Source organism: Chiloscyllium plagiosum, unplaced genomic scaffold (genome assembly GCF_037043375.1).
Source record: "Chiloscyllium plagiosum isolate Xiang-an unplaced genomic scaffold, Cpla_swu_hap1 HiC_scaffold_21, whole genome shotgun sequence".
In the NCBI taxonomy this organism is placed as follows: domain Eukaryota; kingdom Metazoa; phylum Chordata; class Chondrichthyes; order Orectolobiformes; family Hemiscylliidae; genus Chiloscyllium; species Chiloscyllium plagiosum.
This window is the reverse complement of record NW_028270159.1, coordinates 4,155,269-4,179,679: the sequence shown is the minus strand read 5'-3', so window position 1 is coordinate 4,179,679 and position 24,411 is coordinate 4,155,269. Positions and strand designations below refer to the sequence as shown.

At 52.0% G+C, this 24,411-nt stretch overlaps 1 protein-coding gene across 2 annotated transcripts in view; it reads right to left on the bottom strand.

Moving 5' to 3' along the window:
- col5a1 (procollagen, type V, alpha 1) overlaps nt 1-24,411 on the bottom strand; it is a 653,133-nt gene that overhangs the window by 23,937 nt on the left and 604,785 nt on the right. The window contains exons 62-66 of one of the 2 annotated variants that reach the window (XM_087998144.1): nt 18,973-19,026; nt 15,988-16,246; nt 12,152-12,264; nt 10,177-10,245; nt 1,671-1,904 (exon numbers count right to left, since the gene is read on the bottom strand). In XM_087998144.1, the coding sequence (XP_087854270.1) occupies nt 1,671-1,904; nt 10,177-10,245; nt 12,152-12,264; nt 15,988-16,246; nt 18,973-19,026 (729 nt within the window). Of the gene's footprint in view, nt 1-1,670; nt 1,905-10,176; nt 10,246-10,298; nt 10,368-12,151; nt 12,265-15,987; nt 16,247-18,972; nt 19,027-24,411 lie in introns of both variants that reach the window. The other variant, XM_087998143.1, reaches the window with a different exon arrangement.

The window sequence follows — 24,411 nt, the reverse complement described above, 5'->3', positions numbered from 1 at the left end:
GTGTATGTGACTGTGTGTGTGTGAGACTGTGTGTGTGGGGGGACGGAGAGTGTATGTGACTGTGTGTGTGAGAGACTGTGTGTGTGGGGGGACGGGGAGTGTATGTGACTGTGTGTGTGTGTGAGACTGTGTGTGTGGGAGAACGGGGAGTGTATGTGACTGTGTGTGTGTGTGAAACTGTGTGTGTGGGGGGACGGGGAGTGTATGTGACTCTGTGTGTGTGAGACTGTGTGTGTGGGGGGGCGAGGAGTGTATGTGACTGTGTGTGTGTGAGAGACTGTGTGTGTGGGGGGACGGGGAGTGTATGTGACTCTGTGTGTGTGAGACTGTGTGTGTGGGGGGGCGAGGAGTGTATGTGACTGTGTGTGTGTGAGAGACTGTGTGTGTGGGGGGACGGGGAGTGTATGTGACTGTGTGTGTGTGAGAGACTGTGTGTGTGGGGGGACGGGGAGTGTATGTGACTGTGTGTGTGTGAGACTGTGTGTGTGGGGGGACAGGGAGTGTATGTGACTGTGTGTGTGTGAGAGTCTGTGTGTGGGGGGGGACGGGGAGTGTATGTGACTCTGTGTGTGTGTATGTGACTGTGTGTGTGTGAGAGACTGTGTGTGTGGGGGGACGGGGAATGTATGTGACTGTGTGTGTGTGAAACTGTGTGTGTGGGGGGACGGGGAGTGTATGTGACTGTGTGTGTGTGAGACTGTGTGTGGGGGGACAGTGAGTGTATGTGACTGTGTGTGTGTGAGAGACTGTGTGTGTGGGGGGACGGGGAGTGTATGTGACTGTGTGTGTGAGAGACTGTGTGTGTGGGGGGGGGGCGGGGAGTGTATGTCACTCTGTGTGTATGTGACTGTGTGTGTGTTGGGGTGCGGGGAGTGTATGTGACTGTGTGTGTGTTGGGGGGCGGGGAGTGTATGTAACTGTGTGTGTGTGTGGGGGGGGGGGCGGGGAGTGTATGCAACTGTGTGTGTGTGTGTGGGGGGGGGCGGGGAGTGTATGTGACTGTGTGTGTGTGTGTGTGTGGGGGGGGGCGGGGAGTGTATGTGACTGTGTGTGTGTGAGAGACTGTGTGTGTGGGGGGACGGGGAGTGTATGTGACTGTGTGTGTGAGAGACTGTGTGTGTGGGGGGGGGGCGGGGAGTGTATGTCACTCTGTGTGTATGTGACTGTGTGTGTGTTGGGGGGCGGGGAGTGTATGTGACTGTGTGTGTGTTGGGGGGCGGGGAGTGTATGTAACTGTGTGTGTGTGTGGGGGGGGGGCGGGGAGTGTATGTAACTGTGTGTGTGTGTGTGGGGGGGGGCGGGGAGTGTATGTGACTGTGTGTGTGTGTGTGTGGGGGGGGGCGGGGAGTGTATGTGACTGTGTGTGTGTGTGTGGGGGGGCGGGGAGTGTATGTGACTCTGTGTGTGTGTGTGGGGGGGCGGGGAGTGTATGTGACTGTGTGTGTCTGTGTTGGTTGAGCATGGGAGGGGGTAGGATTGGGGAGAGGGAGGTTGGCAGCTCTGAGTAATTGCTCTCCTCCTGCGCTTGTGGGTACACTTACTGACAAACAACAAGTGAACAGGAAGCTGTTGATGATTTCATCTTACAAAGAGCAGAGGTAAATGTCAATCTTCGAGAGTACCAGAAAGCCTCCTGCTTTAACCTGAAATAGCCAAGAAGTTACACTTACTGCACATTTGTCTACAATGGCCTGGATGTAGGGGTTGTTGTCGTATGACATCTCTTCATCATTGGAGCCCAGGAAGCGGATGGCCTTGTCATAACTGTCAGTGGTCGCATCATACCAGGCCACAGTCTGGTGGCAGGTATAGGTCAGATTCTGATGGGCAGACGCACTCAACAACCTCAGGAAAGTCATCTGCACCACTCCGACTGGATTGCTGTCAGCATCTGTGTACGAGAGCTGATCGTGGAGAGAAGACACAGAGCGAGAGAACAAACATATTTTGAAATGGAAGATTGGATCTATAACTCGCTCACTGTCACTCACAGTCTGCTCGCAATGACCCGACGTTGGGGCTGCAAATACTGAGAATATTTCTACAGAGACAAGTCTGTCACAACAGGCAACTGAGTGGATAGTCCTGGTTCGGAAAAAGAGCCAAGAACCTTCGACATTGACATCCACTGGGCTCAATAAGACAGACTATACACACCCCCAGTCCTCCCAACCCCTCCTCATTCCCCATATCCCTCCCTCCCCACACACCCTCACCGTACTTCCTAACCAACCCCTCCTCACCCCCATATCCGTCCCTCCCTACACACCCCCTCCTCACTCCCTAACCAACCCCTCCTCACCCCCATATCCCTTCCTCCCTACACACCCTCTCCTCACTCCCTAACCAACCCCTCCTCATTCCCCATATCCCTCCCTCCCCACACACCCTCTCCTCCCTCCCCACACACCCCCTCCTCACTCCCTAACCAACCCCTCCTCACACCCCTTATCCTCCCTCCCCACACACCCCCTCCTCACTCCCTAACCAACCCCTCATCATTCCCCATATCCTCCCTCCCCACACATCCTCACCATACTCCCTAACCAACCCCTCCTCACCCCCCATCCCTCCCTCCCTACACACCCTCTCCTCACTCCCTAACCAACCCCTCCTCAGTCCCATATCCCCCCTCCCCACACACCCTCACCGTACTTCCTAACTAACCCCTCCTCACCCCCCATCCCTCCCTCCCTACACACCCTCTCCTCACTCCCTAACCAACCCCTCCTCAATCCCCATATCCACCCTCCCCACACACCCTCTCCTCACTCCCTAACCAACCCCTCCTCATTCCCCATATCCCTCCCTCCCCACACACCCTCTCCTCACTCCCTAACCAACCCCTCCTCATTCCCCATATCCCTCCCTCCCCACACACCCTCTCCTCACTCCCTAACCAACCCCTCCTCATTCCCCATACCCCTCCATCCCCACACACCCTCTCCTCACTCCCTAACCACCCTCTCCTCACTCCCTAACCAACCCCTTCTCACTCCCTGAACAACCTCTCCTCACCCCCAACCACCCTCTCCTCACTCCTTAACCAACCTCTACTCACCCCCTAACCACTCTCTCCTCACTCCCTAAGCAACCTCTCCTCACTCCCTAAACAACCCCTCCTCACTCCCTAATCACCCTCTCCTCACTCTCTAACCACTCTCTCCTCACTTCCTAACCACTCTCTCCTCACTCCCTAATCACCCTCTCCTCACTCCCTAACCACTCTCTCCTCACTTCCTAACCACCCTCTCCTCACTCCCTAACCACTCTATCCTCACTCCCTAACCATCCTCTCCTCGCTCCCTAAGCAACCTCTCCTCACTCCCTAACCAACCCCTCCTCACTCCCTAACCACTCTATCCTCACTCCCTAACCAACCTCTCCTCACTCCCTAACCACCCTCTCCTCACTCCCTAACCAACCTCTCCTCACCCCCTAACCACCCTCTCCTCACCCCTTAACCACCCTCTCCTCACTCCCTAACCAACCTCTCCTCACCCCCTAACCACCCTCTCCTCACTCCCTAACCACCCTCTCCTAACCCCCTAACCACCCTCTCCTCACTCCCTAACCACCCTCTCCTCACTCCCTAACCACCCTCTCCTCACTCCCTAACCACCCTCTCCTCACCCCCTAACCACCCTCTCCTCACTCCCTAACCACCCTCTCCTCACTCCCTAACCACCCTCTCCTCACTCCCTAACCACCCTCTCCTCACTCCCTAACCACCCTCTCCATCTGTCTTATACTCAGCATCATACCGAGGTCCTCCATCAAATTTCTCCACTGGTGTCCTCTCCCTCCCATTCCCCTCTCCCTCCACAGCCCATCTCCTCACACTCTCTCTCTTACTCTCCACCTATCTCCTCATCATTCCCTAAATTACTCCTTTCTGTTGGGATATCCGAGAGGGTCATAAGGGCTGTGCAGAGGGTGATGGGACCCACTAATGTCCGTTGCCTTCTCACCCACTTCCCGATCGGGTGACCGTTTGTCTGCTCTCCTCATTGTTACATTGTGAGCAATCTGGATGTGAATACACCCCGCTCCACCCCCACTCTCCCGTAGCCTCTGCCCCATCCCCCACTTTCCGACTCCTCTCTTCCATTCTCCCCCTCTCCCACCCCCTCTCTCCCACTTCCCCACCCCACATTCCTACACTTTCCCATATTCCTCTGCTCCCACTCTCCCATTTCCTCTGTCCCTATTCCCCATCCTGTCTCTCCCACCCTTCTCTCCCCCAGTCTGCCATCCTCTTACCCCTCCCTTTCTATTCCCTTCCTTATCCTATCTCAGACCCCTGACCCTTTGATGCTTCCCCTGCCCCCCCATACTGAGCAGAACCTCTGAATGCCTTCACACTTTCCAGACAGAGTCAGTCTGACAGACTGTGAGTGTCAGAAAGAGACCACTTTAAAACAAATCACATTCACCAACCGCTTGGTCCAGGATCCTTGGCGATTCCAGATTCTGTCCAACACTGATCAGAGTGACCTGACTGACGACAGGGAGAAAGAGACATGCAGCAAGTGGGAGTAGGGTTTAAATGTGGATAAGCAAGCAGCAAGGAACATGACAGTCAGAGGAAGAGCCCACCACAGTGTTGTTTACATGCTCCAGTCAACTGGAATTCACGGGACAATTTGGGGGTGAGTTTGGGGTGGGCCAAAGTCAGCTCCATCTCAGGCTCTTGGTCAGTGACACACACAAGGTGCAATCTTCCCCAAATGACTGGGGGAGAGGCAGATTATTTCTGGGCAGCCACAGATTGCCGAGACTGTGAGAATCTCCAATCATAATGACAGCTCAGCTTCTCATTTTGTAGAATCTGAGAACTTGTGCAGCAGAGAAAGAGACCACTCTGCCCACTGTGTCTGTGCTAGCTGAAGGACAAGTCCCCACTCTCCCCCCTTCCCTGACCTCAGCCTGATCCCACTTTGCCTGTATCCCAGCAGGTTACTGCAATTCAGGAGCCAATCCAATCAACTGAGTGATTTCTGTCTCTCCTTGTTTGCAGGCAGTGAGTTCCAGACCCCCATCAACCCTCCATGTGTAAAACCATTTCCTCATCTCCTCTTTAACCTTCCTCCCAATCACTTTAAATCTTTATCTACCAATCACTGATGTCTCTGCCAACGTGAACAGACCCTCCCCCCTCCACTCTGCCCGGACCCCTCACAACTTTATAAGCCTCAGTCTGTTTCAGCTATTCCAATCTTTCCTCATTCTGCAATTTTCCAATCCTTGAAACATCTCAGAAATCTCCTGTCCCCTCTCACATGCAACTCCATCCTTTCTGGAAGGAGGTGGTCAGATAGAATACAATCACAGAATCATAGGATCATCCCGGATCAAGGCAGGCCCTCCAGCTGTTGTGTCTATGTCCATCAACAAACACCAAACTACACTCATCCCACTTTCCTGCATTGGTCCGTAACCTAATATGCCCTGGTACTTTAAGTGCTCATCCAGATTCTTTTGAAATGTTGTTAACAGTATCTTTACCGCCCTTCCAGACAGCCTGTGCCATATTTCCAACTCCCTCTGGGTGGAAATGTTGTTTCTCTGGTCACCTGTAAACCACTTCGGCCCCACCTTAAACATACTCCCTCTGATAGAGTCACAGAGTCATTCAGCAGAGAATCAGACCCTTCGTCCATCAGCTTAACTAATACAGTTCCAGCATTAACCCTGCTGCCTCAGTTAGTAAAGGAGCAGCCAATTTGCCTTAACATCTTATCACCCTATCCTACGACAATCAGGACCTGTGGACATTCACTCCAATGTCCCTCACTTCCTCTACACCTCTCAGTACCTTCCCATTAATTGCTCTCCTTTGCCTTGCCTGAACTCCCCAAACGCACCATCCTGCAGTTGTCTGGATTAATTCCATTTGCTACTTTTCCCACCCTGAGCCTGACCAGTCCATTGGTATCTTGTTGCAACCTAAGGTTTCCCTCCTTGCTATCAATCGCAGAGATGTGTTTACAGGTGGCATGGTGGCTCAGTGGTTAGCACTGCGGCCTCACAGTGCCAGCAGCCCAGGTTCGATTCCACCCTCGGGTGACTGTCTGTGTGGAGTTTGCACGTTCTCCCCGTGTCTGCGTGGGTTTCCTCCGGGTGCTCCGGTTTCCTCCCACACTCCAAAGATGTGCAGGTCAGGTGAATTGGCCATGGGAAATTGCCGATAGTGTTAGGTGCATTAGTCGGAGGGAAATATGTCTGGGTGGGTTACTGGAGGGTCAGTGTGGACTTGTTGGGCTGAAGGGCCTGTTTCCACACGATAGGGATTCTAATAATCTAATCTCCATCAGACTGTCTGAGGGGCTATATATGGCCCACTGACAGATAGAGACTGACTCTGATTGTTCCTGAGTCAATCCAAACAGCTTCTTTTGATGACCCTTCCAATATTCACTTCTTTCTCTGAGCAAAGTTGCCACATCATTCCTTTGTTAGCCTGCTCTCCATCTTGATGGGAAACCCTGCCACCTGGAATACTGGGCTCAGCATTCTCTTCAATTTTGTTTTCTGCCTGGACTCCTGGAAGTCAGTGCATAGCAATTACTTTCTGAAACTGTAGTCAGTGCTGGGAATGGCGATCACCCCTAGAGGGGCTGAGTGGCCACACAATAAACATTGATTGCAAAGCCATTGCTGTCTCCCGTTACTGTAATCGCAACAAGAGAAAATCGCCAGGTTTCTCTGTGTGTCCTCAGCTTTCCTGCTTTATGTGCTGGGTTCCTTCGATCCAAGGGACCACGCCACCAACCCCTCTCTTATTGCTTCGAACCCACATTTCTCTGCTTTAAAGTTGTGGAGTTTAAGAAGTACATCAATTGTTTATCATTTTTATTGGCTTTATTGAAGCTACAAGCCTTAATCTGATTGCTCCGATGATGAACCTTCTCTGGCTAATTATCCAAATTACAGGAAGCACATGGAGGATCGAAGAATTCCAACACAGGCACTGGCCAATCAGCCTCACCTGTATAGCTGCCTTTACCTTAAATGCATTGCTACAATTCAGTTCAACGTGGGAATGAGATTCATAGTCTTACCACTCGCTAAATGAAGTCGTTTCTTTGGAATTCCTGTCGGATTAATTCATGACTATTATAGATTGAACCTTCCTAGTTCTGGCCGTCTCCCTCAAGCAGTAACATCTACTTAACTTCTACCGTACAAACTCCTTCATCATTTTCAAGGCCTCGAACAGACCACCCCTCAATTATCTCCTTTCTCAAGCAAAGAAATCGCAACCTGTTCAAACCTTTCTTGATAGTGAGAAACTTTCAGTTCTGCCAACATTCTTGCCAATCTAAGGGAGTTTTCAGTGTCTTGAGGAAAGGTCATGGGAGTAGGAATGTCTCTCTCCATAGATGCTACCTAATCTGCTGAGTTTCTCCAGCAATTTCTGGATTGGTTTCACATTTCCAGCACCTGCTGGATTTTGCTTGTGTGTTCTCAGCAGTGGCTTGTGGCTGCAAGGGAATCGACAGCAATGGGGGACTGAGAAGTAACCGATGTATGTATGCAGTGGTGTGCCTGGATCCACTCTCCAGCCAGGGTTGTGGGTGGAGGTCACAATGTCACTGGGTGCTGGAGGTGCTGCACAAAGCATTCCTGTTGGCAGTGGCCATTATCCTTTCAATATTGACCAGTCCTGAATGTACAGAGGGAATGTGGAAACTCAGTGAGAGCAAAGTCCCTTGCAGACTCCCGTGCTGCTCTGGGACGGTTTCATTCACCTGACAAAGGTGGAGCAGACTCAAGGATTGCTGTGATCACTGCTCCCAAATCCCAAGCCAATCCCAAGAGGTCTCTTCCTGCAAAGGTCTGATAGCTACCGGATATGAGCGAGGACACAAGGCAAACAGAAGGGGAGTTCCTGAAGGTTGGGGCCATGGCCCTGGAGGGTGGAGTCAGTAGCCAGCCACAGCATAGTTGCATCAGGAGCAGAAAGAGAAAAATCAAAACTGGAGCAGGATTAGATGGAGATGGAACACTGAGCTGCTCAGACTTTCTGCTTAATCCAGATTACTATCCAACAAGTGGACAGAGAAGAGAGATTCTTTAACCCTTTAACAGCAAGTGCCAACCTGAGCTCATTAATGACACCAGAGCTAATGGCTGGTATGTGAACATGGAACGATAGCCCCTCACAGTTTGTGTCCGGAAAGTGGTGCCACATTAATAAAATACACACACACTGACTCTCACTGGGGTACAGTCCCACACACACTGACTCTCACTGGGGTACACTCCCACACACACTGACTCTCACTGGGGTACAGTCCCACACACACTGACTCTCACTGGGGTACAGTCCCACACACACTGACTCTCACTGGGGTCCAGTCCCACACACGCTGACTCTCACTGGGATACACTCCCACACACACTGACTCTCACTGGGGTACAGTCCCACACGCACTGACTCTCACCGGGATACAGCTCCCAATCACACTGACTCTCACTGGGGTACAGTCCCACACACACTGACTCTCACTGGGATACACTCCCACACACACTGACTCTCACTGGGGTCCAGTCCCACACGCACTGACTCTCACTGGGATACACTCCCACACACACTGACTCTCACTGGGGTCCAGTCCCACACACGCTGACTCTCACTGGGATACACTCCCACACACACTGACTCTCACTGGGGTACAGTCCCACACGCACTGACTCTCACCGGGGTACAGTCCCCCACACGCTGACTCTCACTGGGGTACAGTCCCACACACACTGACTCTCACTGGGATACAGCTCCTACACACACTGACTCTCACTTGGGTACAGCTCCCACACAAACTGACTCTCACTGGGGTGTGGCTCCAACACGCACTGACTCTCACTGGGGTACAGTCCCACACTCACTGACTCTCACTGGGGTACAGCTCCCATACACATTGACTCTCACTGGGGTACAGTCCCACACTCACTGACTCTCACTGGGGCACAGCTCCTGCACACACTGACTCTCACTGGGATACAGCTCCCACACACACTGACTCTCACTGGGATACAGCTCCCACACACTGACTCTCACTGGGATACAGCTCCCACACACACTGACTCTCACTGGGATACAGCTCCCCCACACACTGACTCTCACTGGGGTACAGTGTCCGACACACACTGAATATCACTGGGGTACAGACCCACACACACTGACTCTCACTGGGGTACACCTCCCACACACACTGACTCTCACTGGGGTACAGCTCCCACACATACTGACTCTCACTGGGGTACAGCTCCCATACACAGTGACCCTCACTGGGGTACAGCTCCCACACACACTGACTCTCACTGGGATACAGCTCCCACACATACTGACTCTCACTGGGGTACAGCTCCCATACACAGTGACCCTCACTGGGGTACAGCTCCCAGACACACTGACTCTCACTGGGGTACAGCTCCTACACACACTGACTCTCACTTGGGTACAGCTCCCACACACACTGACTCTCACTGGGGTACAGCTCCCACACACACTGACTCTCACTGGGGTACAGTTCCACACACACTGACTCTCACTGGGACACAGCTCCCAGACACACTGACTCTCACTGGGGTACAGCTCCTACACACACTGACTCTCACTGGGATACAGCTCCCACACACACTGACTCTCACTGGGGTACGGCTCCCACACACACTGACTCTCACTGGGGTACAGTCCCACACCCACTGACTCTCACTGGGGTACAGTTCCACACACACTGACTCTCACTGGGGTACAGTTCCACACACACTGACTCTCACTGGGGTACAGCTACCTGACACACTGACTCTCACTGGGGTACAGCTCCTACACACACTGACTCTCACTGGGGTACGGCTCCCACACACACTGACTCTCACTTGGGTACAGCTCCCACACACACTGACTCTCGCTGGGGTACAGCTCCCACACACACTGACTCTCACTGGGGTACAGCTCCCATACACAGTGACCCTCACTGGGGTACCGCTCTCACACACATCGATCCTCACTTGGCAGTAATCAAGAGAATTTGAAGGAGAAGGATAATTGTTGTATCCTCTGAGTAACTCAGTGCGTGCAGCTCTGCAGAGTAAATTAAGGCGTTAGTTGACTGGAAAGCACCAGCCCTGCCAGCCAAGAATTAGTTGCAGTGCAGTCTAACCACTTACCAGGGCACCTCGCTTGTAATGACTATACCAAGCACCCGGCTGCTCTTTCGGCCAACGAGCCAGTTTACTCTGTAAAATACGAGACTGATTACAGACTAGAAAGTAAAATGTTGACTGCTTACCAGTTTACCACGCTTGTATTCACTGAACCAGGAGCCCGGTACCTCCTTGGGCCAAGAAGTAACTCTTGCCTGATGCGAGATGGAAGGGTAAAGGAGAGAAGGAAAAGAAGTTAATGTGTAAATGACTCTGCTTCTCAATGAAGAGCCAGATTGTGGCAGTGCGAGGAAATCATGTTTCATGTTCAGTCTGAAACACTGGTCCTTTTCCCGAAGAGATTATTACCTTGAAGACATGGACTCACTCTGGGGGATGGGTTTGCTTTGTGTGAAACAGTCAGTCACTGGGTTTTGGCAGTTTCTCTCCCAGCTGACCCTGTCAATGTTGCATTGGTATCGACATACCAAACTTGAAAACAAAGTTAGGAATGCAACTATGATTTGCATACAGTAAGATTTCAGTATCAGCGATGTTGCAATGAGAAATTAGCGTTGGCTGAGACAAGATTTTAACTGTCTCGTTCTTTGAATGCCGCCTGCAAATCATTTATGTGAGAGGTTTTAATGTTTCCTCTGCCACACCTCAGCTCTGACAGTGCAGCACTCCCTTAGTGTTGCACCAAATTTGCTCAACTTGAACAAGTTTGACTGGAATTGAGAAATCTCTGACTGCACAGTGAGAATGTTGCCATTGAGTCCTTCCAGATGCCTGGCCCTTACTTGGCCAGGTTCACTGCTGGCAGATACAGGACAATCAGGGATTGTGATGAAAGTGGCAAGAAGACATTCGATTGGAATCAAGGCCTGGGAAAATGGCTGGAGTATGAACAGCATAAAATTAGATTAGATTAGATTACAGTGTGGAAACAGGCCCTTCGGCCCAACAAGTCCACACCGACCCGCCGAAGCGAAACCCACCCATACCCCTACATTTACCCCTTACCTAACACTACGGGCAATTTAGCATGGCCAATTCACCTGACCCTGCACATCTTTTTTGGACTGTGGGAGGAAACCGGAGCACCCGGAGGAAACCCACGCAGACACGGGGAGAACGTGCAAACTCCACACAGTCAGTCGCCTGAGGCGGGAATTGAACCCGGGTCTCTGGCGCTGTGAGGCCGCAGTGCTAACCACTGTGCCACCGTGCAGCAATGTGTTGGTGACAAGCAGCAGAAACACATTAAACCATTAAACCATTCACTTTTTTTGGACTTTGGAGCAGAGAAGTCAGAGCTCATTTGCAAAGAATTAAAATTTGAGCTTAGAGGCAAATTTTCATTGTTTTGTTGCAGGGTTTTGTTAAATTCAGTTCAGAAGAAGCCAGTTACTGCAAGAAATATTTTTGATAGTCTGTGATCTTTTCAAAGTCAGGAGAATTTGGGATAGAAATCTCAGGTTGGTAGAATTTTCAGTCATCAGAATCGGGAAGGGTTCATGTCATCACTCTTGGAAAATAATCGAGGAATAATCTCCAGAGTTCACGAAAGAGAAGTCAGGTCAGTAGAAACTACAGAGTTGAGATGAGAGTATAATTTCTCTGTTTTAAAGGGTGAGCAGGTAGACATGCAAAGAACTGCTGCTGTCAGTGTGCAGGCAGTGAAAAACAGCAGAATAATATAATGCTAATCTGTCACTTTGAAGGTTCAGGATTGTTGGATTGTTCATAAGCATGGGTGATATGAGACTGTGAGCGTGAGGTTGTGTGGCTGTTAGATCTGCTGATTTGACTGGATTTGGAAAGTCAGTCAGAGCAGGCTGTATCCCACCCACTGGCTCCACTGGACAGGAACTCAAAACCTAGCTTCTGGAAAGCTGCTCGCTAAAACTTCGGTCAATGTTGCAATGAATGAAGTGTATTTGGGACAAATGGGTTTTCCTTTTGTAAACTGAGGAGTGATCAGAGAAATACTTACTCCTTCTGATTTCTTGTCTGGGAAGATGCAAGTTTCTCCTCCAGATGTGAAATTACAGAAAACCTTGAATGAGTCTCTGGAGCAGCCTTGGTTTGGGTCAATCCAGTATTCACCTGCCAGGAGGAGAAATGACAAAACCCGAGGTTGGAACGATTTATCGCTGCTCTGCAATAGGTTAAACCAGCCACACAGTAACAAGGCACAATATTCTTAAGGAGCCCAACAACCATAGCACTGACTTGGGGCATTTACTCTGTTTAATGGGCCATCACATCCACTCTGTGATACACTGAACACCTTCTCTCACTCTGTCTTTGCAACCTTTCCGTCACACTTTATTTCTTTGTTTGATTGGAACTTTCTGGAGTCTCCTCTCTTGCCTATCACAGCTTCTAATGCTCCATCTGACCCACTCACCCTCCTGTCCATACCCACCCCTCTCACTGCTCTATTCTCTAACTCGTTATCACCCCAGGTCTACAGAATATGAAATGTCTCATCTCCTTGGCAGTCCCAGGACATGGAAATCCAACCTTGATGTGACTTGTCCAATTGACTTGTCACATCCTCTCCCCTGCGAGTCTCTCCCTTCACAAGTTTATCCTCCTTCCTGAGGCCACCCATTATTGGTACAGCCATGTCAATCAGGCCACCAATCAGAAACTGACAATGGCATCTTGCTTTGGGACAAGTTACACACCTCTGTAAGATACTGTACAATATTCTGACAGATCAGGCTATTGTAATCTGTGTTAGGTCCAGGGTTAAATTGGTTAGGTAATACTCCAACCTCACAATGTCAAGCCTGAACCGTCAGAATGTTATTTGGAGACAGATGGGGTGGTGCTGAGGCTGCTTGAGATAATTGTGACTGCGATGTAGACACAGAGTAAACCGTGAAACCGAGTATAGAATCCAACCAGTGCACCAACAATCCAAACTCAGTGCTGGCGTCTGGAAATATCGACATGATGTTGTGGCACATTTGAACAATGGATCAGAAGGTGGTCAGTCAGGTCCTTAAAGCTAGTTCTACCCTCCCCCCACCTGAATTGGTATTCTTGCCAAGTATCCCGATGAGTGCAAGCTGAAAACCTTTGATAAAATGTGTCTTTTCTCAGTAACACTCAGACCTATTCACAGGCAAAATACAACTAGATCAGGACCAACCTGCAATTTAACTGCAACCTGACAGCATTCCTGAACAGCCTGGGTGTCAATCAGAAGGATCTGCTCACCTACCCCTCCCCCTGCCCCCACCCCCACCCCCACCATTGGTCTGGTCTCCCCCCACCAGAAGAAATACTTGCTCTCTTTCCACTCTGTGAATCTTTTAATCTCTCGATCAGCACATGCCTTCCTGTTCTGAACTCAAGGTGAACTCAAGATGAAGGGCTCTTGCCTGAAACATTGATTCTCCTGTTCCTTGGATGCTGTCTGACTTGCTGTGCTTTTCATAGAACATAGAACAATACAGCACAGAACAGGCCCTTTGGCCCTCGATGTTGCGCTGACCTGTGAACTATTCTCAGCTCATCCTCCTACACTATCATCATCATCCATGTGCTTATCCAAGGATTGTTTAAATCTCCCTAATGTGGCTGAGTTAACTACATTGGCATGCAGAGCATTCCACGCCCTTACCACTCTCTGCGTAAAGAACCTGCCTCTGACATCTGTCTTAAATCTATCACCCCTCAATTTGTAGTCATGCCCCCTTGTACAAGCTGACGTCATCATCCTAGGAAAAAGCCTTTCACTGTCTACCCTATCTAATCCTCTGATCATTTGTATGTCTCTGTTAAATTCCCTCTGAGCCTTCTTCTCTCCAATGAGAACAGACCCAAGTCTTGATTTGGAGATACCGGTGTTGGCCTGGGGTGGACAAAGTTAAAAATCACACAACACCAGGTTATAGTCCAACAGGTTTAATTGGAAGCACACTCGCTTTCGGAGGGATCTATGTACATGGACTCCAAGATCCCTCTGCACATCCACACTACCAAGAATCCTTCCATTGACCCAGTACTCTGCCTTCCTGTTATTCTTCCCAAAGTGCATCACCTCACACTTAGCTGCATTGAACTCCATTTGCCGCCTCTCAGCCCAATTCTGCAGTTTATCCAAGTCCCCCTGCAACCTGTAACATTCTTCCAAACTGTCCACGACTTCACCAGCTTTAGTGTCATCTGCAAATTTACTAACCCATCCACCTTTGCCACGTCTAAGTCATTTATAAAAATGACAAACAGCAGTGGTCCCAAAACAGATCCTTGTGGCACACCACTAGTAACTGGACTCCAGGCTGAATACTTCCCATTGACCACCACTCGCTGCCTTCTTTCAGAAAGCCAGTTTCTAATCCAAACAGCTAAATCACCCTCAATCCCATGCGTCTGCATTTTCTCCAACAGCCTACCATGTGGAACCTTATCAAAGGCTTTACTGAAGTCCATGTATTTCACGGAGGAGAAAGTGAGGTCTGCAGATGCTGGAGATCAGAGCTGAAAATGTGTTGCTGGAAAAGCGCAGCAGGTCAGGCAGCATCCAGGGAACAGGAGAATCGACGTTTCGGGCATAAGCCCTTCTTCAGGAATGTATTCCATGTATTTCACGTCAACTGCCCTACCCTCACCTACATGCTTGGTCACCTTCTCAAAAAACTCAATGAAATTTGTGAGACACGACCTGGGCTTGACAAAACCACGTTGACTATGTGAAATCAAATTGTTGCTTGCTAGATGATTATAAATCTTATCTCTTATAATCCTTTCCAAAACCTTTCCTACAGCAGAAGTAAGGCTCACTGGTCTATAATTACCTGGGTCATCTCTACTGCCCTTCTTGAACAAGGGCATAACATTTGCAATCCTCCAGTCCTCTGGTACTAAACCTGTAGACAATGACGACTCAAGTATCAAAGCCAAAGGCTCTGCTATCTCCTCCCTAGCTTCCCAGAGAAACCTCGGATAAATCCCATCAGGCCCAGGGGACTTGTCTACTTTCACTCCTTCTAGAATCGATAACACCTGTTCGTAACTAAATCCTTTCTAGTCTAATATCTCATACCTCATTCTTCTCCTCTACAATATTCTCCTTTTCCTGAGTGAAAACTGATGAGAAATGTTCATTTAGCACCTCTCTGATCTCCACAGGGTCCACACTCAACTTCCCACTTCTGTCTTTGATTGGCCGTATTCCCACCCTAGTCATCCTTTTATTCCTCACATACCTATAGAAAACTTTAGGGTTCTCCCTTATTCTATTTGATAAAGACTGCTCATTTCTCCTCTTTACTCTGCTTAACTCTCTCGTTAAATTCTTCCGAGCTGATCTGTAACTCTCCATTGCCTCATCTGAACCATGTTGCCTCATCAACACATAAGCCTCCTCTTTCTGCTTAACAAGAGATGCAATTTCTGTTGTAAACCACGGTTCCCTTACCTTGTCACTTCCTCCCTGCCTGACAGGGACATTCCTATCAATATCTGTTCCTTAAACCAGCAACACATTTCCATTGTCTGCATCTCCTGCATTTTGGTACCCCATTCTATGCATCCTAATTCTTGCCTAATCACATTATAATTGTCCTTGCCCCATCGATAACCCTTGCTCTGCAGCACGTACCTATTCCTTTCCATCGCTCAACTAAATGTAACTGAATTATTGTCACTCTTTCCAAATTGCTCACCTACAACTAAATCATACACCTTTTCCAGCACCACACTCTTGACTCTGATCTCCAGCATCTGCAGTCCTCACTTTCTTCAAGGTGATCGAGCCCAGTCGCCTGTCCTGACAGTGACCCATGGCTGGGGAGAAGCATGTGAACCTACCATCTGGGAAGTCAGGGTGGCACAGGAACAGGTCCTTGCAGGTACGTGCAGGGTTGGTTTGTGTGCCCATTGGATGTTTCATCTGTTCAATTTCCAGTTTCAGGGAGTTCAGGGAGCCAAAGATCTCTTCCATTCCATCTGCGTAGTTCAGGTAATTGTCAGGAAGGCCCTCCTCCAGCAGCTGACTGGCATCGATGGAACGCTTGGCTCTTTGCGAGGAATGAATTGGGAATGGCTGAATGACTTCACCAGCAGGACCCTGCAGGTTAAACAGAGTCACTGACATTTAATGAAGATCATGTGAATTGGCCAAAAAAATACAATCTGTTTACTAACAATGCACATTCCTTCAAATAAATGGGACATATTCAACATGATATTCACTGAATTCCATATAACTGCAGTCTACTGGATGAAAACAGCATCAAAGTACCCCAACTGCTGTGAAAAGCACACTGTACGGAGGGAGCACTGTCACCCGCACTGTACAGAGGGAGCACTGTCACCCGCACTGTACAGAGGGAGCACTGTCACCCGCACTGTACAGAGGGAGCACTGTCACCCGCACTGTACAGAGGGAGCACTGTCATCCACATTGTACAGATGGAACACTGTCACCCGCACTGTACACAGGGAGCACTGTCACCCGTACTGTACAGAGGGAGCACTGTCATCCACATTGTACAGATGGAACACTGTCACCCGCACTGTACAGAGGGAGCACTGTCACCCGCACTGTACAGAGGGAGCACTGTCATCCACATTGTACAGATGGAACACTGTCACCCGCACTGTACACAGGGAGCACTGTCACCCGCACTGTACAGAGGGAGCACTGTCATCCACATTGTACAGATGGAACACTGTCACCCGCACTGTACACAGGGAGCACTGTCACCCGCACTGTACAGAGGGAGCACTGTCACCCGCACTGTACAGAGGGAGCACTGTCATCCACACTGTACAGAGGGAGCACTGTCATCCACACCGTACAGATTCAGCACTGTCACCCACACTGTACAGAGGGAGCACCGTCATCCACACTGTACAGAGGGAGCACCGTCACCCGCACCGTACAGAGTGAGCACTGTCACCTGCACTGTGCAGAGGGAGCACTGTCACCTGCACTGTGCAGAGGGAGCACTGTCACCCACACTGTACAGAGGGAGCACTCTCACCTGCACTGTGCAGAGGGAGCACTGTCACCCGCACTGTACAGAGGGAGCACTGTCACCCGCACTGTGCAGAGGGAGCACTGTCACCCACACTGTACAGAGGGAGCACCGTCACCCGCTCTGTACAGAGGGACACTGTCACACAGACTGTACAGGGGGACACTGTCACACAGACTGTACAGAGGGAGCACTGTCATCCACACCATACAGAGGGAGCACCGTCACCCGCTCTCTACAGAGGGACACTGCCACACAGACTGTACAGGGGGACACTGTCACACAGACTGTACAGAGGGAGCACTGTCATCCACACCGTACAGATGGAGCACTGTCACCCGCACTGTACAGAGGGACACTGTCACACAGACTGTACAGAGGGAGCGCTGTCACCCGCTCTGTACAGAGGGACACTGTCACACAGACTGTACAGGGAGACACTGTCACACAGACTGTACAGAGGGAACACTGTCATCCACACCGTACAGATGGAGCACTGTCACCCGCACTGTACAGAGGGAGCACTGTCATCCACACTGTGCAGAGGGAGCACTGTCACCCGCACTGTACAGAGGGAGCACTGTCACCTGCACTGTGCAGAGGGAGCACTGTCACCCGCACTGTACAGAGGGAGCACTGTCACCTGCACTGTGCAGAGGGAGCACTCTCACCCGCACTGTACAGAGGGAGCACTGTCACCTGCACTGTGCAGAGGGAGCACTGTCACCCGCACTGTACAGAGGGAGCACTGTCACCCACACTGTACAGAGGGAGCACTCTCACCTGCACTGTGCAGAGGGAGCACTGTCACCCACACTGTACAGAGGGAGCACTCTCACCTGCACTGTACAGAGGGAGCACTGTCACCCGCACTGTCACCCACACTGTACAGAGGGAGCACTGTCACCCACACTGTACAGAGGGAGCACTCTCACCTGCACTGTACAGAGGGAGCACTGTCACCTGCACTGTGCAGAGGGAGCACTGTCACCTGCACTGTACAGAGGGAGCACTGTCACCCGCACTGTACAGATTGAGCACTGTCACCCGCACTGTACAGAGGTAGCACTGTCACCTGCACTGTACAGAGGGAGCACTGTCACCCGCACTGTACAGATTGAGCACTGTCACCCGCACTGTACAGAGGTAGCACTGTCACCCGCACTGTACAGATTGAGCACTGTCACCCGCACTGTACAGAGGTAGCACTGTCACCTGCACTGTACAGAGGGAGCACTGTCACCTGCACTGTACAGAGGGAGCACTGTCACCCGCACTGTACAGATTGAGCACTGTCACCCGCACTGTACAGATTGAGCACTGTCACCCACACTGTACAGATTGAGCACTGTCACCCGCACTGTGTAGAGGTAAAAGTGTAACTCAAATAGTAAATGCTTCCTGCTGATAATTTTTACTTTTCAAACTAACAAAGATTTGAAAAAAAACAATTGATTTGACATGGCATTGGTGAATCTTTAAATTAAAAATAAGAACAGATTGGACTGGAGACAGCCACCCAGCAGATCCAACAGTATCTGTGGAGAGAGAAATGGAGTTAACCTTTCGAGTCCCATGTGAAGTTCTGAAGAATGGTTACTGGACTTGAAATGCTAACTCTGTTTCTCTCCACAGATGCTGCCAGAGCTGAGAAGCTGCTTCAGCACTGTCTGGTTTGAACTGTAAGGTGTTTCTCTATGCCATCTCCAGTGAGACATAAAGTCAATAATGGATTAAGCTCGATTTTAAATGAATTCTAACATCAGATCACCGATTGCCAATTCCTTTTTCAATGAGAAAGAGATGGACTCACAGGTGGTCCTGGTGGTCCCTGTATTCCGGATTCACCTTTAGGACCTGTCAGCCCCTGTGAGAAAGTGAATCAGAATCAGTTAGCAGAAATATGGAGTGGCTCCCACTTAGTGGAGATTTTACAATTTCATTCCAAGTATTTATGTTGTTGCAGAGAGTCGTCTGGTTCTGTGAGTGTCCCTGTCGCTGGCCTGGATGAGGCAGGTTCAAATGAGGCAAGAAAGAGGCAAGAATGAGAGGAGATCTCATTGAGTTCGAGAACTTACATGGGGGCGGGGGGGGGAGACTGACAAAGTAAACAGAGAGAGGATGATTCCTCAAGCGAGGCAATCTAGAGAGAGGTCATAATTTTCAGATAAATGGTAGCAGATCTAAAACCAGAATGAGCAGGAATTACTTCTCTCAAAGGGTCATGAACCTGTGAAATTCACAAGCCTGGAGAGCGCTAGGACACTGAATAAATTTAAGAAAGAGATGGACAGATTTTTAAGGAATAACCAGTTGAACGGTTATGGAGAGTGGGCAGGGAAAGTGGAGTTGAGATCAGCCATGATAGTATGAAACGGCAGAGCAAGCTCAAGGGGCTGAATGGCCTCCTCCTGGTTCTGATGTGGAATTCCCTCCTGCCTTGCAGGGGTGTCAGAGCACTGAGCACGTTGATCTCATTGACTGGATATTGTTGCAGGTCAGTACAGCAGCTTAATCAGGCTCAGTATGTTACTCTGCAGTTTCCACATGTTTCCAGAGTTGCTCAGTCATTGTTTTAAGCTGAATGGGACAGTCCAAATTACTCTAGGAACATCACTGCACCGTCCAGTTTCTTAGGCTGCCTCGAATGTTCAATCAGATCTTGGTTGACTGAAATCTTAACTCCATCTTCCCGAATTTACTACATATACCTCGAAGCCCTTACCCAACAAATATCGAACAATCTCAGTCATTGACTGAAACTGACTTCCAGCCTCCAGCTTTTTGGGAGACAGAGAGAGAGAGAGTCAGAGAGAGAGAGAGACAGAGAGAGACAGAGAGTGAGAGAGACAGAGAGAGAGAGAGAGAGAGAGAGACAGAGAGAGAGAGAGTCCCAAATTTCTCTTCCTTTTGTGTAGGAAAAGGATTCCTGATCTCACTCTTTAGTGACACCCCTGCCTACCTTCAAGAGGAAAATGTTTCTCTTCACTGATTCTCTTGATGGTTTTAAAGACCCTGATGGAATCATCCATCTGAAATTTCACACTGGGGAGAGGGCAGCCCATACCTGTGCAAACTCTTTTAAGAGTTAACTCTTTAAACCCCTGGGATTGTTCTGGTGAAACTGCGCTTAGCCCATTACTCTGATCATAGAATAGATCACAGAATCCCTACAACGTGGAAACAGGCCATTCAGCCCAACAAGACCACACCGACCCCCCCAAAGAGTATCCGACTCAGACCTATTCCCCTACCTGATTACACTACATTTACCCCTGACTAATGCACCTAGTCTACATATCCCTGGGCACTATGGGCAATTTCCCATGGCCAATCCACCCTGACTTGCACATCTTTGGACTGTGGGAGGAAACCGGAGCCCCCGGAGGAAACCCACGCAGACACGGGGAGAATGTGCAAACTCCACACAGACAGTTGCCTGAGGCAGGAATCGATCCCAGGTGCCTGGCACTGAGGCAGCAGTACTACGCAGAGTGAGCAGCTGGGGGCCAAACTGGAGTAACTGAGGGCCTCAGCGCAGTGGCTGGGGGACTAGAGTGGGGCTGCAAGGGCCGGAAGGGAGTGACTGTGGGATTGGAGTGGAGTGACTGTGTGACCGGAACGGAGTGACTGTGGGACCGGGGCGGAATGACTGTGGGACCGGGGCGGAGTGACTGTGAGTCTGGAGCGGAGTGACTGTGGGACCGGGGCAGAGTGACTGTGAGTCTGGAGCGGAGTGACTGTGTGACCGGAACGGAGTGACTGTGGGATTGGAGTGGAGTGACTGTGGGACGGAACGGAGTGACTGTGGGACCGGAGCGGAGTGACTGTGAGTCTGGAGCGGAGTGACTGTGTGACCGGAACGGAGTGACTGTGGGATTGGAGTGGAGTGACTGTGGGACGGAACGGAGTGACTGTGGGACCGGAGCGGAGTGACTGTGGGACCGGAACGGAGTGACTGTGAGATGGAACGGAGTGACTGTGGGACCGGGGCAGAGTGACTGTGGGACCGGAACGGAGTGACTGTGGGACCGGGGCGGAGTGACTGGGACCGGGGCGGAGTGACTGTGGGACCGGAACGGAGTGACTGTGGGATCGGGGTGGAGTGACTGGGACCGGAACGGAGTGACTGTGAGACCGGAACGGAGTGACAGTGGGACCGGAGCAACTGTGGGACCGGAGCGGAGTGACTGGGACCGGGGTGGAGTGACTGTGAGACCGGACCGGAGCGACTGTGGGACCGGAGCGGAGTGACTGTGGGACCGGAACGGAGTGACTGTGGGACCGCGGCGGAGTGACTGTGGGACCGGAACGGAGTGACTGTGGGACTGGGGCAGAGTGACTGTGGGACCGGAACGGAGTGACTGTGGGATCGGGGTGGAGTGACTGGGACCGGGGTGGAGTGACTGAGACCGGGGCGGAGTGACTGTGGGACCGGGGCGGAGTGACTGGGACCGGAACGGAGTGACTGTGTGACCGGAACGGAGTGACTGTGGGACTGGAGTGGAGTGACTGAGAGACCGGAGCGGAGTGACTGTGAGACTGGAACGGAGTGACTGTGGGACCGGGGCGGAGTGACTGGGACCGGAACGGAGTGACTGTGGGACTGGAGTGGAGTGACTGTGGGACGGAACGGAGTGACTGTGTGACCGGAACGGAGTGACTGTGGGACTGGAGTGGAGTGACTGAGAGACCGGAGCGGAGTGACTGTGAGACTGGAACGGAGTGACTGTGGGACCGGAGCGGAGTGACTGTGAGACTGGAACGGAGTGATTGTGGGACCGGAACGGAGTGACTGTGGGACCGGAAGGTAGTGACTGTGGGACCGGAACGGAGTGACTGTGGGACTGGAACGGAGTGACTGTGAGAACGGAACGGAGTGACTGTGGGACCGGAACGGAGTGACTGTGGGACCGGAACGGAGTGACTGTGAGAACGGAACGGAGTGACTGTGGGACCGGAACGGAGTGACTGTGGGACCGGAACGGAGTGTCTGTGAGACCGGAACCGAGTGACTGTGGGACGGAGCGGAGTGACTGTGGGACCGGAACGGAGTGACTGTGGGACGGAGCGGAGTGACTGTGGGACCGGAGGGGAGTGACTGTGGGATCGGAACGGAGTGACTGTGGGACTGGAACGGAGTGACTGTGAGAACGGAACGGAGTGACTGTGGGACCGGAACGGAGTGACTGTGGGACCGGAACGGAGTGTCTGTGAGACCGGAACCGAGTGACTGTGGGACGGAGCGGAGTGACTGTGGGACCGGAGCGGAGTGACTGTGGGATCGGAACGGAGTGACTGTGGGACCGGAAGGTAGTGACTGTGGGACCGGAGTGGAGTGACTGTGGGATCGGAACGGAGTGACTGTGGGACTGGAACGGAGTGACTGTGAGAACGGAACGGAGTGACTGTGGGACCGGAACGGAGTGACTGTGGGACCGGAACGGAGTGTCTGTGAGACCGGAACCGAGAGACTGTGGGACGGAGCGGAGTGACTGTGGGACCGGAGCGGAGTGACTGTGGGACTGGAACGGAGTGACTGTGGGACCGGAACGGAGTGACTGTGGGACCGGAGCGGAGTGACTGTGGGACCGGAACGGAGTAACTGTGGGACCGGAACGGAGTGACTGTGGGACCGGAGTGACTGTGGGACGGAGCAGAGTGACTGTGGGACCGGAACGGAGTGACTGTGGGCCCGGAGTGACTGTGGGACGGAGCAGAGTGACTGTGGGACCGGAACGGAGTGACTGTGGGACCGGAACGGAGTGACTGTGGGACGGAGCGGAGTGACTGTGGGACTGGAGCGGAGTGACTGTGGGACCGGAACGGAATGACTGTGGGACGGAGCGGAGTGACTGTGAGATGGAATGGAGTTACTGTAGGACCGGAACGGAGTGACTGTGAGACTGGAACGGAGTGACTGTGGGACTGGAACGGAGTGACTGTGGGACCGGAGCGGAGTGACTGTGAGACTGGAACGGAGTGACCGTGAGACCGGAGTGGAGTGACTGTGAGACCGGAACGGAGTGACTGTGAGACCGGAACGGAGTGACTGTGGGACCGCAGCGGAGTGACTGTGGGACCGGAATGGAGTGACTGTGGGACTGGGGCAGAGTGACTGTGGGACTGGAACGGAGTGACTGTGGGATCGGGGTGGAGTGACTGGGACCGGGGTGGAGTGACTGAGACCGGGGCGGAGTGACTGTGGGACCGGGGCGGAGTGACTGGGACCGGAACGGAGTGACTGTGGGACTGGAGCGACTGTGGGACCGGAGCAGAGTGACTGTGGGACTAGAATGGAGTGACTGAGAGACCGGAGCGGAGTGACTGTGAGACTGGAACGGAGTGACTGTGGGACCGGAGCGGAGTGACTGTGGGACGGAACGGAGTGACTGTGGGACCGGAACGGAGTGACTGTGCGACTGGAGTGGAGTGACTGAGAGACCGGAGCGGAGTGACTGTGAGACTGGAACGGAGTGACTGTGGGACCGGTGCGGAGTGACTGTGAGACTGGAACGGAGTGATTGTGGGACCGGAACGGAGTGACTGTGGGACCGGAGCGGAGTGACTGTGGGATCGGAACGGAGTGACTGTGGGACCGGAAGGTAGTGACTGTGGGACCGGAGTGGAGTGACTGTGGGATCGGAACGGAGTGACTGTGGGACTGGAACGGAGTGACTGTGAGAACGGAACGGAGTGACTGTGGGACCGGAACGGAGTGACTGTGGGACCGGAACGGAGTGTCTGTGAGACCGGAACCGAGTGACTGTGGGACGGAGCGGAGTGACTGTGGGACCGGAGCGGAGTGACTGTGGGACTGGAACGGAGCGACTGTGGGACCGGAACGGAGTGACTGTGGGACCGGAACGGAGTGACTGTGGGACCGGAACGGAGTGACTGTGGGACCGGAGTGACTGTGGGACGGAGCAGAGTGACTGTGGGACCGGAACGGAGTGACTGTGGGCCCGGAGTGACTGTGGGACGGAGCAGAGTGACTGTGGGACCGGAACGGAGTGACTGTGGGACCGGAACGGAGTGACTGTGGGACGGAGCGGAGTGACTGTGGGACTGGAACGGAGTGACTGTGGGACCGGAACGGAATGACTGTGGGACGGAGCGGAGTGACTGTGAGATGGAACGGAGTGACTGTAGGACCGGAACGGAGTAACTGTGGGACCGGAGGGGAGTGACTGTGGGGCCGGAACGGAGTGACTGTGGGACCGGAGCGGAGTGACTGTGGGACCGGAACGGA